Below are 18,523 nucleotides of genomic sequence, written 5' to 3' on the forward strand. Positions count from 1 at the left end.
AGGACTGGTGGTAATCGATGGTACTAAGCAGGAGTGGTGGAAATTGGGGTTTCGCCGCAGGACTGGTGGTAAGCGGTGGTTCTCTGCAGGACTGCTGGTAAGTGGTGGTGCTCTTCAGGACTGGTGGTAAGCAGTGATGCTCTGCAGGACTGGTGGTAAGCAGTGGTGCTCTGTAGGACTGATGGTAAGCGGTGGTACTCTGCTGGACTGGTGGTAAGTGGTGGTGCACTGCAGGACTGATGGTAAGTGGTGGTACTCTGCTGGAATGGTGGTAAGTGGCAGTCCACTGCAGGACTGATGGTAAGCGGTGGTGCTCTGCAGAACTGCTGATAAGTGGTAGTGCACTGCAGGACTGATGGTAAGTGGTGGTGCACTGCAGGACTGATGGTAAGCGGTGGTACTCTGCTGGACTGGTGGTAAGCGGTGGTGCTCTGCGGAACTGCTGGTAAGTGATGGTGCACTGCAGGACTGCTGGTAAGTGGTGGTACTCAGCAGGACTGCTGGTAAGCGGAGATTGGCTGCCAACACTTCATCAGGCTAGAGTGAGACTGATGACCGGTGGTAGAAGATTATTAATACCTCTTACCAGGCTATTCTGCTTCTACCCCTGGCAGAGGGACTTCCTTCTGCCCATGAGGAAAACCCACTCTGTCCCCCAAAGTGAGGTGAAGTTTTTTGCTTAACCCTGAGTGTGGATGGTGTGCTTGCGAAGAAGAGAGGGGTCTCTGTGCTGCACCAGCTGTGGATTCTTTGAAGACGCTGAGATTCCCGCCCCATGTGAAAGCTCCTCTCTGGGTTGTCCTTCTTTATGGAAATCAAGATATCCTACAGTTAGCTTCCCATCGGAATCCTTACAGCTCATCTGGGACTACCAATATCCATATCCTGCCAGCCCTGGAGACCTGCCTGAGACAAGACACTGGCTTCAACTGATTCCCCTGATCTGTACAATAACAGCTCACGCCTGCTTGGGATGATGGGTTGCTGACAGCCAATACACATCCCACTAACCTTGTTGCGCCTACTTCTGTCCTTCAATATCACGAGCACTACAAAGTGGCCGCAGCTGCAGTCTGCTCTCATTTGCTGGGCCTGCCAGCTCACCAGTCTTGCTGTCTTTTACATGAGCAAAATGTGGTATTGGTTGCATATGTAGTGTTGTGCGCATGGTATGTCTCGTGTGTGTGTGTGAGCGCGTGTTTGTGTGTGCACGTGTGGAATGCGTGGAATGGATACTTGGTGAGAATGTAGAGGAGAGAGAGGGACGGTTGCTGAAGGATGAGGAGGGAGGTTCCTGTTGTGGTCGGTGTCGCTGTAATATACCCTTTAATTCAATAAAGAAGAAGTGAGTAATTCTGATTCCTACGACTCTCCTTTCTACACAAAACATCTCTACACCCACATGTCCAATTCGTGCTTTGGTCCAAGGACCCACTTTCTATTTAGAAGAAAGGTACAAACACAGTTGCCTGTTTCTGGACAAAAAAAAAGTACAGAGACTAAAAGCATCAACTCTTGCCCTCGTAAAATTTCCCCTCCATCTTTCCGCCCGCATCGCTTCTATTTGCTGCCTCTTTTTAACAAGTGCTTGGAGAGGCCTTGATCAATAGAGAGCATTTCAAGGTCACCCCGAGTAAGAGCCGTTTTACAGCTGATGGCAAACACCGAAACCCATTAGCGTGCCCCCTTCAGGGGAAGCTGGGCCCAGTCCATGGGCGGTGAAGAGGCCACAGTTTGAAGTTTTCTTTTACCCATCCTAAGATCTATTATGCGGAGCGTTACGTCATCATTGCAAATAATAAATCTGCTGAAAAGATTACTTATTATGGTATTGACGGTGAAAAGCAAACACGTCCTGTGGACGGGGAATGGGATATAAGTGCGTCGGGGAGGAAGGACTTCGGGTACTCACGGCTCGTCATCAAATCTCGCGATGAAGGCGCCGTCCATGCTGCTGCTGGCCGCGGCCCTCCTCCAAGCAACAGGTCAGGATATCAAAGAGTGAACTGTAAAGAGATGCAAATGTATAAATGATAGATTATTCGCTTATGCATTGTTCTGTTACGTCTTAGTCATGTAGAGGAGGCAAAGGCAGGTCTATGTCATGATTATTCACAAAATATGCATATATGGAATACATTATGACATACTGTACAATGTATGGCCAGTATAATAGCAAGGATGCCGCAGCCCTTAATGCAAGCAAGGACAAGGGGCCCAGCCTTCCTGGTTAAAATAGTTTAAAAAAACGGCTATAACTTCGGAGTAACAAGCTACTCAGAGCACTGGACCCCGGTGCCACTACGCCTGCTGAACCACTACTGATAGCTATGCCCCTGAAACGGCTACAGAACCAGAGAAACAGGGCAGACGTTCCTTTATAAAATCATAGAACTCAGGGGTGGCTTGTAATATTATTCTTTTGAACAAAAGGGGGTATTTTAATCCGTATAATACATGGTGACACCATTAGTGTCTCCCAAAATCTTATTATATATTTGGCATCTTGCTGTTTCTCTCGTGAGAAGTATATTAGTTACACATAAGTGGAATAGATGTGGAGTCTGTAGTGTAAAATAAGCAAAATGTGCAGCTTGTAAATGGAATTGTGAATAGTGTTTTTTTTTCTGAGTTAATTCTAGCGTATTTATTGGGCTATCAGTAGTGCAAGTTGTTTCCCGCTTTTCCTATGTCGAGGCATTTGCTTATTCTTTTCCCATGAACTGACAATATGTCTTCATGAAAGCTAACAGAGTAGTGGCAAAAATACAGGAATAGCGCGAGACAAATAGTTTGCACACCCCTAGGAATTGGTTATTAACATATTGTGAGCATTTTTATATAGGTTACTAGCAAGGCTTGCTTTATGATTTTGAGTTCTCCCTTATTGAATCCAGCAATACAGTAAATCGACACACTGCCCTGCTTTTCCACTCCTCATGGTCAGACCATAACTACATTTTGAGGAAATAAAGAGAACTGAGAAGCTGTTTTTATTGGAACAAACTTTTACCTTATGTGACATACATAGGCACAAACGTCACACGTCACGCAAATGATGAAAACTGGAAAAATTTCACCAATTTGAGCGGAAAGTAAATCCAAGAAAACACTTTGCACGAGTTTGTGTCACTTTCAGTGGCACCGCACCTGTGCAAAGTGTAAGCATGTCTGGACCGAGGGTTGAAGAGCAGGTGGAAGGAAGAGTTGTAGATTGATTTAAGTGGGAGGGAGTAGGCAGGCAGGAGTAACAGCGAAAGGTGGAGTAAGATGGAGAGCTGTAGTGTCATTAGAATCATAAATGAACATAGGTTACGAATGTTACACCACTGGAAGCAGCTTTGGAGGGCGGGGTCAGAGGTTATGTTTGCATTGTGGGGGATGGGGGAATAAGGACAGATGAGTTGAAAATGGTGAATTGGTCTGGAATAGTGGCATAGTAATTGAGCAGTGTGCCCTAATGCAGGTATGTGCCTCCATGTGCCTTGGTTTGATAGTCAAGACTGCAATAGTTAGGGTGCGTTAGGCCCCGCACACCCCTCGGACCTGGTGCCACTGCACCTACTGCTCTAACCATAGGTACGCCGCCAGAGGCGTGGGATGGAAGCTGAGAAGACTAGAATGTCACTTTTGAACATGTTATGGTGAAATGGGAGAGAAATTACCGAGGAGCTGGTAGAGATGAGGATGGAAAAATTGCTTTGTTTAGGAGGACGGAAAGAAAAAAGGGAGATTTGAGAATGAACAGCATAAGACAATATGGCGGACCACAGGAGGAATGACAGCCAAGGGAGCAGCCAGAAAAGTAAAATGCCCTCACTTGAAACATGGCTCCCATCGCAGTGGGCAGGCAAAGCTAGCAAATATAACTGTGAGGCTTCCTTCCGCCCTTTCATCCTCCAACTATCATCCACCTATCCATCCATTCACCGTCATCTAATCATGCATCCATCTGTCCATCTCCTCACCTCTCTGTAGTCACAGACGCATATGTTGGTTGGGTGGTGGCATGCCTCAGTGTCTTTGCCTGGCTCTTGTTTGAGGTATGGGTGCACATCAGCTTTTGGTGGAGTTGCAAAGAGAGTGCTGCTGCTGGTTGTGGGCATAACATTCTTGTGCTGTTAGCAAAACTGTGCCACCCTGCTATGGTTGATTTTGTATGGACTGCAGCTCCATAGGTATCAACTGTGCAGCAGGTGCAGTGGTACCTGTGCCCAGGGGTGTGATGGGTTGAGTGCATCGTGGTTGTGGCTCAAGGCACAGAAGGCATTAGGTCCATGACACCCATGCCTTGCTACGGTGGCCTGCACCGTGTTTATCCCACAGGGTCCTTGCACTCTGTAGGTACATATGAGGTGAGCCCTACTTTTAATGATATGGGTCTCGAGCTCTACGACCCAGGGGCTGAACTCAAAGCGCATCTTCACGCGCAGACCGTGTTGAACCCATATGCTCGCAGAGCTAAGCGTTGAACATGCGCCCTGAGTGTGGCGTGGGATGATCAATACCCTTCAGTACCCCTCTGGTGTCCCTCATCTGGGGTCATTACTTCTCCCCCATGGTGTGTGGTGGAGTGCTGCACAAGCAGGTCCCCAAAGATGTGCAGAATCAGTGTTGTGTTCTGGAGGACACGCTGATGGCTGCACAAATGGTGCTTTCCTTCAAGTTGCTGTTCTTCTCCTTTGTGGAAAGGATGTAGCACCCCCCATGCTGGCGTCCCTTGGGGTCCTCTAAACATGCGAGGGTGCAATTGGCTGGGTCGGCGGGCGATATGCACCCATTTGCTGGAACGCCCACCTCTTGCCAGCAGCAGGGCCTGATCTCCCCTTACCCAGTGATATGTGCCAAGCATTGTCAGTGATAAGAGACCTTGGCTGAGGAGGTCTGGGTGCAATCTGCATCCCAGCGACCATTCCGCCCCGCCCTGGAAAATCCTGGCAAGGCAGAGTAAATCTGCGGAAGACGCCCTCTTTCCTGATAGGGAGAGTGTTTGCAATTTTGAAATTTAGAGAAATCACAGGCTTTATTACGCTCTTTAATTTGCCCAGACAGCAAACCAAGGACGCAGGCCGTCCCATCCTATCTGAATGCGTGTTTGTGTGGCCTCCGTTCACCAAACCTAGGGAGATGCTTACCATGGAGAGGATTCTGCTTGCTACTGGACTCCCTTAAGACCAGGGGCACGACTTGGAACTGGGGAATCACTGTTGCAGTGTTATAAGAGTGGAGAAGCAGGCAGGGGATTAAAGGCCAAGTCCACGTGATTGAAGCCTCTGTGGAGGTTGTCTTGAGAGAGTGAGGCATTCTGTAAACACAAGGACCTTGCAGCCAGGTGGCTACAACCACCCCAGGAGATCCAAGCTCTGGTGAGAAGCCTTCCAGGGCAGAGAGTATGTTAAGCATGCATGCTTCCGGCCCATCTGGTACCACCCCTGACTTTAGCTTGAATCTTCCACTTTCAGCCCCAGGAAGACACAGATGTTTGTAAGTCTTCAGTCGAGGCTGTGGTGAAGGGTTCAGTTGCATGAAGCCAGATTCACCAATGCCAGAAATGCTGAAACGTTCCATTGGGCCCTCCTTGTTCTCGAGTTTTATTCCTTCTCGGGTTGGAATTAACGCGCATTGGTGGTCCAGTAATCACAGTGGGTTCTCTGGTTCCATGGATGCCTCTACTTACAGAACACCCCGACTGTGCCTTTCGAGGCAGAAGATACCAGAGTGTAGAGTTCAGTATCCTCTGAAGAACATACTTGGTCGTAAGCCCCCTTGCAGCCCCATTCTCCTGCTTGGTCTTTCTACACATGCTTATGAATATGGGCTGACCTCAGAACGCTGAATATGTCTTTGTCTTCAGCTCTTTTTCTGTCATAAATGTTTATAGTCTTATTATTTGTGCCCTCCCACTTGAGAAATATTACTTTCAAGACTACATCATCAGGTAGACCCCTGATTCACAAATACACAGCATTTGACGAGGACCTCCATGCTGTTCTTGTTTTCTATCATAGAGCTGAAATATGCTACCTAAACACAGGAGCCTTCATTGCTGCATGCATCCGGGACATTTGATGCTAGCTTTTTAGAGTCAGACAAATGAATCAAAAGTCATGTCAGACATGGACAGCAAAGGCTGTCACGCAATCCCTGCGCGAGAGACAGCCCGGCCACGCTCGAGAGAGCAAGAACTAGTGTGACCGCCAGTGGCAGAAGGAGGCTTGCGACTGAACATCAAACGACTTAGGTGGCAGTTAAGGATCTCCAAGAGTTAACTACAGACCCTAGGAGCGGGGTCGGGGATGATCTCATCGGCTGCCGGAAGGAAGCTCAGGCAACTCTAGGTGGAGGTTATCGACCAGGCAAAGAATAACAGACCTTTCACCTCCTACAGCCCCCTCACCTCCTACAGCTCCCTCACCCTCTACAGCCCCCTCACCTTCTTCAGCCCCCTCACCTTCTACAGCCCCCTCACCTTCTACAACCCCTCACCTCCTACAGCCCCCTCACCTTCTACAGCTCCCTCACCCTCTACAGCCCCCTCACCTTCTACAGCCCCCTCACCTTCTACAGCCCCCTCACCTTCTACAGCCCCTCACCTCCTACAGCCCCCTCGCCTCCTACAGCCCTCCACCTTCTACAGCCCTCCACCTCCTACAGCCCCCTCACCTCCTACAGCCCCTCACCTCCTACAGCCCCCTCACCTCCTACAGCCCCTCACCTCCTACAGCCCCCTCACCTCCTACAGCCCCCTCACCTCCTACAGCCCCCTCACCTCCAACAGCCCCCTCACTTCCTACAGCCCCTCACCCTCAACAGCCACTCACCTCCTACAGCCCCCACCTCCTACAGCCCACTCACCTCCTACAGCCCCTCACCCTCTACAGACCCCTCACCTCATACAGCCCCCTCACTTCATACAGCCCCCTCACCCTCTACAGCCACTCACCTCCTACAGCCACTCACCTCCTACAGCCCCTCAATCTCTACAGCCCCCTCACCCTCTACAGCCCCGTCACCTCCTACAGCCCCCTCGCCCTATACAGCCCTCTTACCTTCTACAGCCCCCTCACCTCCTACAGCCCCTAGACTCCTACATCCCCCTTACCTTGTATGTAGTCATGAAATATTACTACCCTTGCCTGACAGTGTATATATGGTTCCTGAGCTCTTTGCAGGGGGTGTTCTAAAGCATTATTGATACAACATAATATTGCATAATAGCATACAGCGCCCGTATACTAATATCATATATTACTGCAATACAGCACTGCGGAGGCAGGGTTATTATAGTCCCTGGACTGAAAAACTCTCCAGTGCCAATCATGCGCATGTGCTTAATATAACAAGCATTTGCAATGCAATAGGTCTCGCATTAGGAAAGTGTGAGCTATTGGTATTGTAAATGACACATTTTTTTAATATGTGTTGGCTTTTAAAATATATAAATTAATAGCATCGTTATTCACAAAGCCAATAGCTTACACTTTCCTAATGCGAGTCCTATTGGCTATGGTAATGCTTGTTGGTAGCAAGCAAGGATAGTGCTGTTGTGGTGCTGACTGATGATGTGGTTGGGCTGAGTGAAGTGGTGGTGTATTAGAGTGATGTGGTGGTGTCCCAGAGTGATGTGGTGGTGTCCCCGAGTGATGTGGTGGTGTCCCCGAGTGATGTGGTGGTGTCCCCGAGTGAATTAGTGGTGTATTAGAGTGATGTGGTGGTGTCCCCGAGTGATGTGGTGGTGTCCCGAGTGATTTAGTGGTGTCCCCGAGTGATGTAGTGGAGTCCCCGAGTAATGTGGTGGTGTCCCCGAGTGATGTGGTGATGTCCCCGAGTGATGTGGAGGTGTCCCTGAGTGATTGGGTGGTGTCCCCGAGTGATGTGATGGTGTCCCCGGGTGATTTGGTGGTGTCCCGGAGTGATGTGGTGGTGTCCCCGAGTGATATGGTGGTGTCCCCGAGTGATGTGGTGGTGTGCCCGAGAAATTTGGTGGTGTCCCCGAGTGACGTGGCGGTGTCCCCGAGTGATGTGGTGTTGTTCCCATTGTGGTGTCCCCGAGTGATGTGGTGGTGTCCCCGAGTGATTGGGTGGTGTCCCCGAGTGATGTGGTGGTGTCCCCGGGTGATGTGGTGGTGTCCCCGAGTGATTTGGTGGTGTCCCCGAGTGATGTGGTGGTGTCCTCGAGTGATATGGTGGTGTCCCCGAGTGATGTAGTGGTGTGCCCGAGAAATTTGGTGGTGTCCCCGAGTGACGTGGCGGTGTCCCCGAGTGATGTGGTGGTGTTCCCATGGTGGTGTCCCCGAGTGATGTGGTGGTGTGCCAGAGTAATTTGTTGGTGTCCCCGAGTGACGTGGTGGTGTCCCGAGTGATGTGGTGGTGTTCCCATGGTGGTGTCCCAGAGTGATGTGGTGGTGTCCCCAAGTGATGTGGTGGTGTGCCTGAGTAATTTGGTGGTGTCCCCGAGTGATGTGGTGGTGTCCCCTAGTGATGTGGTGGTGTTCCCAGAGTGATGTGGTGGTGTTCCCAGAGTGATGTGGTGGTGTCCCCAGAGTGATATGGTGGTGTCCTCGAGTGATGTGGAGGTGTGCCCGAGTGATTTGGTGGTGTCCCCGAGTGATGTGGTGGTGTCCCCAAGTGATTTGGTGGTGTCCCCAAGTGATGTGGTGGTGACCCTGAGTGATGTGGTGGTGTCCCAGAGTGATGTGGTGGTGTTCCCGGAGTGATGTGGTGGTGTCCCCGAATGATGTGGTGGTGTCCCCGAGTGATGTGGTGGTGTCCCCGAGTGATGTGGTGGTGTTCCCAGAGTGATGTGGTGGTGTTCCCAGAGTGATGTGGTGGTGTTCCCAGAGTGATGTGGTGGTGTCCCCAGAGTGATGTGGTTGTGTCCCCAAGTGATGTGGTGGTGTGCCCGAGTGATGTGGTGGTGTCCCCTGAGTGATGTGGTGGTGTCCCCTAAGTGATGTGGTGGTGTCCCTGAGTGATGTGGTGGTGTTCCTGAGTGATGTGGTGGATTTGGAGGGTGGAGTTGGAGGGTGGAGTTGGAGGTTGGAGTCGAAGGGTGGAGTTGGAGGGTGGGGTTGGAAGTTGGAGGGTGGAGTTGGAGGGTGGGGTTGGAAGTTGGAGGGTGGAGTTGGAGGGTGGAGTTGGAGGGTGGAGTTGGAGTTGGAGGTTGGAGTTGGAGGTTGGAGTTGGAGTTGGAGGGTGGAGTTGGAGGGTGGAGTTGGAGTTGGAGGGTGGAGTTGGAGTGTAGAGTTGGAGGGTGGAGTTGGAGGGTGGAGTTGGAGTTGGAGGGTGGAGTTGGAGGGTGGGGTTGGAGTTGGAGGGTGGAGTTGTAGGGTGGAGTTGGAGGGTGGACTTGGAGGGTGGACTTGGAGGGTGGAGGGTGGAGTTGGAGGGTGGAGTTGGAGTTGGTGGGTGGAGCTGGAGGGTAGAGTTGGAGTTGGAGGGTGGAGTTGGAGTTGGAGGGTGGAGTTGGAGTTGGAGGGTGGATTTGGAGGTTGGAGTTGGAGGGTGGAGGGGAGGGGGCTGTCGAAGGTGAGGGGACTGTAGGAGGTGAGGGTGCTGTAGGAGGTGAGGGGGCTGTAGGATGTGAGGGACTGTAAGAGGTGAAGGGATGTAGGAGGTGAGGGGGCTGTAGCAGGTGAGGTGGCTGTAGGAGGTGAGGGGGGCTGTAGAAGGTGAGGGGCTGCAGAAGGTGAGGGGCTGTAGAAGGTGAGGGAGCTGTAGGAGGGGAGGGGCTGTAGGAGTCTAGGGGCCGTAGGAGGTGAGAGGGCTTTAAGAGGTGAGGGGGCTGTAGGAGGTGAGGGGGCTATAGGAGGTGAGGGACGGTAGGAGGTGAGGGAGCTGTAGGAGGTGAGGGGGCTGTAGGCGGTGAGGGGGCTGTAAGAGGTTAGGGGGCTGTAGAACTGGGGGGCTGTAGGAGGTGAGGGGCTGGGGTAGGAGGTGAGGGGGTGGGGTAGGAGGTGAGGGGGCTGTATAGGGTGAGGGGTGCTGGGGTAGGAGGTGAGGGGCTGTAGAAGGTGAGGGGGCTGTAGGGGTTGGAGTTGGAGGGTGGAGTTGGAGGGTGGGTTTGGAGTTGGAAGGTGGAGTTGGAGGGTGGAGTTGGAGGTTGGAGGGTGGAGTTGGAGGGTGGAGTTGGAGTTGGAGAGTGGAGTTGGAGGGTGGAGTTGGAGGGTGGCGTTGGAGTTGGAGGCGGAGTTGGAGGTTGGAGTTGGAGGGTGGAGTTGGAGTTGGAGGGTGGATTTGGAGGTTGGAGTTGGAGTTGGAAGTTGGAGGGTGGAGTTGGAGTTGGAGGGTGGAGTTGGTGTTGGAGGGTGGAGTTGGAGTTCAAGGGTGGAGTTGGAAGTTGGAGGGTGGAGTTGGAGGGTGGAGTTGGAGGGTAGAGTTGGAGTTGGACGGTGGAGTTGGAGTTGGAGGGTGGAGTTGGAGGGTGGAGTTGGAGTTGGAGGGTTGTGTTGGAGGGTGGAGTTGGGGTTGGAGGATGGAGTTGGAGGGTGGAGTTGGAGGGTGGAGTTGGAGGGTATAGTTGGAGTTGGAGGGTGGAGTTGGAAGTTGGAGGGTGTAGTTGGTGGGTGGAGTTGGAGGGTGGAGTTGGTGTTTTAACTTTAAAGTGTCTTATGTATACAAGCTTTCTGAAAAGCAAGCTACAAAAAAAGCGGGGTATCGGCGAGATTTTTGTAAGTAAATGGAGAGGGAGGGAGAGAGTTGGAAGAGAGAGTGAAAGAGGCAGTAAATGGAGAGGGAGGGAGAGTGTTGGAAGAGAGAGTGAAAGAGGCAGAAACGTGGAGAGGAAAAGAAAGAGCGAAGGGAGAGCGTTCAAAAGGAGACTGGGTCGAGAAAAAGATAGGAAAGAGGGGGTGTCAAGCGAGAGCAGAAAAGAGTGAGACATAGCAAGAGTTGGAGTATACCCCTACTGTAAACCAGACCTTACAACACTGGCCGCCTATTACAATTGATACTCTTCAATCCATCATGAAGACAATCAAATCTGGTTCTCCGCAGGATCCTATTCCTATGAATATCATGAAATTACTGGATACCTTCTCCCTTGAAATTATTGTGGACACATTAAATTCATCTTTGGAACCTGCTACACTACCCACCTTATGGAAGGATGCCATAGTAACCCCACTTTTAAAGAAACCTACAGCTGACCCAGATAAATTAGCTAGTTACAGGCCTATCTCACTTCTCTCAGCTTTTTCTAAATGTCTGGAGAGACATGTGCACTCTGCCCTAACTCTATTCGCGGAAGAAAATTCCCTTCTCCATTCAACCCAATCGGGATTCCGAGCGGGTTTCTCTACGGAAACCGCCCTACTGGGAGTTTTATAAATTATCCGGAAACATCTTGACGACGGTCAAACAGTTGCGCTTATTCTTCTTGACTTAAGCGCAGCCTTTGATACTGTGTCGCACAAAAAGCTGCTCACCACGTTAGAAAAAAACGGAATTCGCGGTGATGCCTTGAAATTGATTAGATCCTTTTTGGACCAACGGACATTCCAGATAGCATCATCCGCTGCGTGCTCTGGACCTATCAACTCCCCTCATGGAGTACCGCAGGGCTCTATCCTCAGCCCACTTTTCTTCAACCTTTATCTTAGACCCCTGGCGGACTTAGTGGAGAAATCTGGACTGACATTTATGACGTACGCAGATGATTCTCAGATCATTTTTTCGCTATCAGAATTTTATTTATTTATTTATTTATTTATTTGAAGCTTATAAAGCGCACGGCTACCTCCGGCGGAAGTGTCCCGGCGCTAAGATTACAAGGGAGTCCCCAAAAAAAGTAAACCAAGGAACATCACAAACAGAAAAGGAAATACTGAGCCTAAGAGAAATTCAGCCCTAATGAATAGTAAACAACCAGGTCTTAAGTTGACGTCGAAAGGCTGGTTCAGAATCAGAAAACCTGAGATCAAGAGGAAGGCTATTCCAGAGCCTGGCAGCAGCGACGGTGAAAGATCTGCCGCCACCACGAGAAAGCCTAAATCTTGGCACCGTCAGAAGACGCAGGCTATTAGATCTCAGGTGTCTGACTGACGAAGAGATCATAAGACGTTTTCTCAGATAGAGAGGGCCAATTCCGTGGATGGCTCGGAATGTCAGGGTCAGAATTTTAAAATCAATGCGACGGGCTATTGGGAGCCAGTGGAGCTCAGCCCGGTAGGTTTTAACCGAGGTACGGGCGGGAATGTTACCAATGAGCCGGGCTGCCGCGTTCTGGACGATTTGCAGGCGGTCAATTAGGTATTGGGGAGCACCTGCATATAGACTATTCGCATAGTCTAGATGAGTGGTGATGAGTGCTTGGATGACTGTTTTGCGAGATGATTGAGGGAGGTAGGGGAAAATTTTCCTGATCATTCGCATTTTGGAGAAACAAGCACCTACCACTTTGTTGACCTGGACCCTTCCAGACAACGCGTTGTCAAAGGTAAAACCAAGGTTACGGGCCGCTTGTACAGGAGAGGGGGGAGGATTCAAAACGGTGGGCCACCAGAGATTTGCAGGAGGGGGAGATTTCTTACCAAAAAAGAGGACCTCCGTTTTGTCAGTGTTCAGGGCAAGGTGATTTGATGCCATCCATGTGCAAATATTGCCAAGGCAGTTTCTGAAGTTGGAAAAAGAGGAGTCAGAGTGGTCTCTAAAGGAAAAAACAAGCTGAGTATCGTCAGCATAAGAGACCACTCTGACACCCCAGGACTCAACTACCCTGGCAAGAGGAGCCACATAGGCATTAAACAGTAAAGGGCTCAAGGCCGAACCCTGGGGCACACCGCATAAGAGGGGCTTGTCCTCAGATTCAAAAGGGTGCAACGTAACCCTCTGAGATCGACTGGACAAGAAAGATTTAGTCCAGGCCAGCACTGTGCCTCCTACCCCTAACTGTTGCAGGCGGGTGGCAAGTATGGTATGGGATACAGTATCAAATGCAGCGGATAGGTCGAGGAGGACCAACATGGCCTCCTCGCCCCTATCCACTGATTCCCTAATGATCTCAGAGACTTCTACCAGCGCTGTCTCAGTGCTGTAACCGGTTCTGAAACCGGACTGGGAGTCATGTAGGAGCTGGTTAGATTCTAGATACTGCGCCAGCTGTTTCTGTACCACCTTCTCCAAGATCTTAGCAGGTTTGGGCAGGAGCGATATGGGCCGATAGTTACTAAATTGCAGAGGGTCAGCACCAGGTTTCTTCAGTATGGGAATTAGCCTGGCCTGAATCACACCCATTATCTCCGTCTCTCCTCAAACAAGGTCTCCTGAACATCTTCAACTGGATGACAATGAACCAGTTGAAATTAAACGGAGACAAGACGGAGATTCTCCTCATGGGTAAGCAGCCAGATCTATGGAACGCCTCACATGGGAAATCTTCCTACACCAGTCACCCATGCAAGGAATCTGGGGGTAGTTTTGGACAACTCGTTGTCCATGAAGCAACAGGTCAGCAAAGTTGTTGGCCTCTGTTTCACCATCCTAAAATGGCTCAGAAAGATCCTGTGGATGCTGCCCATCTCCACGCAGAAAACAGTAGTCAACGCCTTAGTCACATCCTGGCTTGACTACGGGAACATCTTGTACCTAAAGCAGTTATAAAGAGACTTCAGATGATACAGAATTCTGCTGCCCGGATTCTTTGTCACATACCAAGAAATACCCGCGTGTCACCCTACTTGCGTGAACTTCATTGGCTTAGGGTGGAAAACCGCATCAGATTTAAAACCTTAAACTACATGTTTAAAATAAAAGCAGGCACTGCACCTAAATACCTTCAGGCATTAGTTCATCCCTACATCCCAAAAAAAAACCTACGGTCACACTCAGCAGCACTTTTTTGTGTGCCCAGATTCAACCTCTCCAGGATGGGAGGGAGATCCTTTGCCCATCAGGGTCCATCCATCTGGAATGCACTACCTCTCCATATACGTAAAGAGGAGAGTTACTCCAGGTTCAGGAAAGAAATAAAAACTTGGTTGTTCGATCAATAATCTTGAACGACCTAAGCTGTTCATTCTCCATCTTCTGTGCTGTGTTCTTAGGCGCCGGGAAACCCTTTTTGGGTAGCTGTTGCGCCCTACAAGTTTAATAAATAAATAAACAAATAAATAGAGACAAGAGGAAAGAAGAAGAAAGGAGGGCATCAAAAAGGAAACAAATCTGGAGGAAATGGCTGGAAAAGAAGAGGATAAGAGGGAGGAGCGAAAATTAAGGAAAAGCGGGTGGGGAGAAAAGCGTACGAGAGAAAAGAGATAGAGACCAAGGGAAACAAAAGGGAAGTAACGGAGTTTGTCAAAGAAAAAAGTGGAAAAGTGAGGTGTTAAAAGCCTGTTAATGAGGGGAAAGAGAAGGATGTAAGCGCGAGTGTTACATCGTGTTTTTTATTTACATATAATTTAATCTAAGACACTGTTGTAGAAGCAGCCGAGGGCAAGAGACTGCCCGCTGGTTAAAAAAAGCCTGTTAATGAGGGGAAAGAGAAGGATGTAAGCGCGAGCCTTTGAAGTCTGATGTGAGGCAAATGGTGGTTTGTGACATGTCTGGTGTGGCGGGGTGGCGGGGGAGCGGGAGGCATTCCTTTGTAGTCTGATGCCGAGGCTCGGGGAGCAAATGGCAAGCACGCGCACGTCGCACATGCACTGTCCAGAATCCGCATTCAAAAGCCCTCTTGCTAAGCTTTCCTGGAGCAGCTCTCTATATCTCTCGCATAGCGATTGCTTACGCAATACGCTAGGCGAGACCTAAAAACAGTGTAACGCCATGCTAGAATAAAACAATTATACAAAAAGATCTACATGCCTGCTCTGTAGACATCAACTCAAATGTTTCTTTCAATACGGAGCCTATGGCAAGAACTCTGTGAATCCAAAATATATTGTATGATCTTCAGTGGATCAAACTGTGATCACACCAAGCCTCTCTGCCCCATACTTTTCAAGAAACAAATAGTGGCCATTCGTTCAGTTTTTGAGGTCCTGGGTGGGCCACAAGCTTGTACTTCAATAAGAGTTTGTGAAAAATCTTCCATATTCTTTTTTGAAATGGTAATTCTTCTTCTAAAATACAGCTCCAAAATACTTTTAAAGCATTTCACTTGGTAGGTGCAGCATTAGGTTTATATTTCGAACGGTGAAAATGTTGTCGTTTACTAAATTCCCTATTTTTTACTTGCCTTCTCATAAAAACACAGGCCGTGGCACTAAAATATTTAGCTAGGACAACCTCAGGACTAGCGTGGATCTCGACATGACTGACATATTTCAAATAATGTTGCTGAGGTAGCACTGTACAATCTCAACTTCCTAAAAATGTCTCTATTCCAACAGGAACACGTATGCCAATTAATTGCACACTCACTGGTTTTTGAAAGAACTCTGCTGCCTGGAGACTGGACCTGACGCCTCCCATCCTGCAGGTGGCAGTGTTTAATGCGACCTACTCTGCTATCGCGCGCATTGCTGTGCATAATTTTAATCTGTTGTATTTCGTATACCTGGGCACATTGTTTTTAAATCGCGCTGCCTCTGATCGCGCTGTTGTATTCTTTGCCTACTTATTAGGCGCTTGCCATCAACTGGAATTTGGGGTATAGTCAGGCTTACCTGCACTATAATCGTCATCCATCCGCATTTGGCGGGACTTAGTTAGTGGGGTCCCTGTTTGTGGCGCTCCGACCGCCATCTTGGGTGGGTGTTTGAGGCTTGGGCCATTTTCAGGCGCCATATTTGGTCGGGTCCAGAGGCTCTACTTGCTGGACTCCCGCGTGGCGTAATTCTATAAATAGGAATGGGCGAGCAGGCGCGCAGGAGGAGGTGCGCCAGAGGTAAGCCTGTTTGCGCCCGTTCGCGTCCCGGTTTCTCTTGGTGCGCCCGGTGTGGCCTCTCCTCAGTCGGCATACCCTCGGGAGGAATTATGCGCCTTGACCAGCTATACTGATTTAGGTAAGCAGCGTTTGTTGCCTCTACCTTCTCATGGTGCCCTCTCCTGTGGTCTGCTTAATGTTCGCTCTCTCGTTAAGCATCATGCTGAGATTGCCTTTTTAATTGAATCCTCAAATCTGGATATATTGTTTTTAACTGAGACTTGGACCAAAGTGGACAGTGGGGTGGAGCTTGGCTGGGCCTGCCCACCGGGCTACCTTATAAGACACACTCCCCGAGCTTCTGGTAGAGGTGGCGGAGTGGGATATATCTATAGAGACTCCCTCTCCCTCTCGCAGCTCGTGGTAAAAGAGGTGTTGGGGTTTGAGCTCATGGGTTTTTCTATAACGGCCCAGGGTGGTACTTTGGTAGCAGGTCTTCTCTGCTATAGACCGCCTTCTCTGACTACCTCGGCCTCTCAGTTATTGGTCGATTTGATCTATGACCTCTCAAACTCCCATGCTAGACTCATAGTGCTGGGCGACTTCAATCTATGGCCCTCTGGCCCTCAAGACTTGGCCTACAGAGAACTTTGCCAAGCGTGTAGCAATGTACAACTTGAGCAACTTGTGCTGTCACCCACTCACGCTATGGGGCACACTTTGGATTTAGTATTTGCTGACAAGGAGCTGGTGGTAGTTAATGAGGTCTTGGATCAATGCTGGACCGATCACGCACTGATTCTCATATCCATCTCTTTGCCTAGAGGACCGGTAAATATAAATGGTCCGGGCAGGCTCAAGTTTAGCAGGCAATGGTCTTGCTTATTAAGGGTAGTCGAGTCTACCTACATTACTGCCTAGAGCCTTTACTGTGGAGGACAGTGTGGATAAGAGCTATGCCGCTCTTTGTCAGCAGATTTTGACATCACTAGATGAACTGGCCCCCTTACGGAGGGTGTGGGACAAACCTATGAGAGCCAATTCCTGGTTTACTAGCGATCTTAGCCAGCAGAAACTCCGCTGTAAACAGGCGGAGCGTGCTTGGAGGAGAGGATACAGGGAGTCGGATAGGGCAGTATATAAAGAGGCCATGCAGGAATATAAAGCCCATCTAAGGAGGGCTAAAGCAAAGTTTCTGGAAGACACCTTGACTAGGGCTTCCAATAAGTCGCAGACTTTTTTTAAGCTGGTTAATAATCTAGCTAACCCAGCCTGTGCAGTACCAGCTATCCCGGCCTCTCAGGAATTGTGTGATTCCCTGGCCTCCGCGTTTGAGGAGAAATTCAGAACAATTTTGAATGGACTTTTGGCTTCCGGTCAGTTTGAACCGACATTGCCTTCTTCCTCAGAATTTCCCTATTCTTCGGGTTCTGAGCGGGACGACGACAAGGAAGAGCTTCCTCAGCTGTCCTTTTTTCCTATCCCCTCCTTGGAGGAATTTTGTGTATTGGCCAAAGGCGTCTCCTCAGGTTCACCACTTGATCCTATGCCACATAAGATCTGGAAGTCATTTCAAGCAGAGTTGTTTCCCCCGCTTCACACCATCTGCTGTCAGTCGTTGGCTACAGCGTCAGTCCCAGACAGCTGGAAGCTGGCAATAGTAACACCTTTGCTAAGAAAGGCTTCTCTGGACCCTCTATGTCCGGCCAATTACAGGCCCATTTCGCTTTTACCACTCCCGATAAAAATCATAGAGAAGCTGGTCACAAGAGTCTTATCCAACTTCCTTGAAATCAACTCTTGTCTGGATGTAGCCCAATTTGGCTTTAGGCCGGCCCATGGTACTGAAACCGCTCTGGTCGCCGTGTTGGATGATCTACGAACGCGTGTCAACAGGGGTAAGTCAGCATTTTTAGTGCTGCTCGACATGTCGGGCGCGTTCGACAAGGTGGACCACGCGGTTTTACTGGGCCGCCTTCGGAGTGCGGGGGTAACTGCCCTGGCTTTAAGCTGGTTAACATCTTATCTTTGCAATAGACAGCAAGCTGTGGCGTTACCACCGTTTCGACCAGCCACACGACAGGTGAATCAGGGTGTACCCCAGGGGTCAGCGATCAGTCCGATCCTTTTTAATCTATATCTTCGACCCCTAGTAAGTCTGATAAAGTCATTCGGCATATCAGTCATCAATTATGCCGATGACACTCAATTGATTTTTTCATTTGAGGGTAAAGAGACAGTTTCGAGGGACACCTTTCACCGGTGTATGTCGGCAACAGCAGAATGGCTGCGAGTCAACTCGCTTCAATTCAACGGGTCAAAAACGGAGGTTCTTCACTGCTCCTTGGATCGACTTCCCCGCCCGCTGCCGGATGACTTCTGGCCAGCCTCTATCTTGGGCACGGAGACTGCCGCTGAGTCGGCTCGCAATTTAGGGGTCTTGTTTGAGCCTAGCCTGCAACTTGACGCCTCTGTTAACAGGACAGCAGCGACTTGTATGGGCTTGCTTCGAGCCTTACGAAAAATCTTGCCGTTACTTCCCCTAGGAGCCAGAGCAGAAGTGGTGCGTAGTTCCATTCTCAGTAGGTTAGACTACTGCAACGCACTGCTTCTGGGAGCTCCTAAGATCCTGATACTAAAGCTGCAGAGGATTCAAAACATGGCAGCCAAATTGGCTCTATCTCGCCCACGTTCTGCATTGTCATCTGCAGCACTATCTGA

General features: G+C 49.8%; 1 protein-coding gene across 1 annotated transcript in view; it reads left to right on the forward strand.

Annotated features, from left to right (window-relative positions):
• The first annotated feature begins 1,871 nt into the window (after nucleotides 1-1,871).
• LOC147724768 (lymphocyte antigen 6D-like) overlaps nucleotides 1,872-18,523 on the forward strand; it is a 91,803-nt gene continuing 75,151 nt past the window's right edge. The window contains exon 1 of the mRNA XM_086967060.1: nucleotides 1,872-1,985. Within this exon, the coding sequence (XP_086823186.1) occupies nucleotides 1,934-1,985 (52 nt within the window). The 5' untranslated portion in view covers nucleotides 1,872-1,933. The remainder of the gene's footprint in view (nucleotides 1,986-18,523) is intronic.

The sequence above is a fragment of the Lissotriton vulgaris genome, chromosome 4_1, assembly GCF_964263255.1.
Source record: "Lissotriton vulgaris chromosome 4_1, aLisVul1.2, whole genome shotgun sequence".
NCBI lineage: Eukaryota > Metazoa > Chordata > Amphibia > Caudata > Salamandridae > Lissotriton > Lissotriton vulgaris.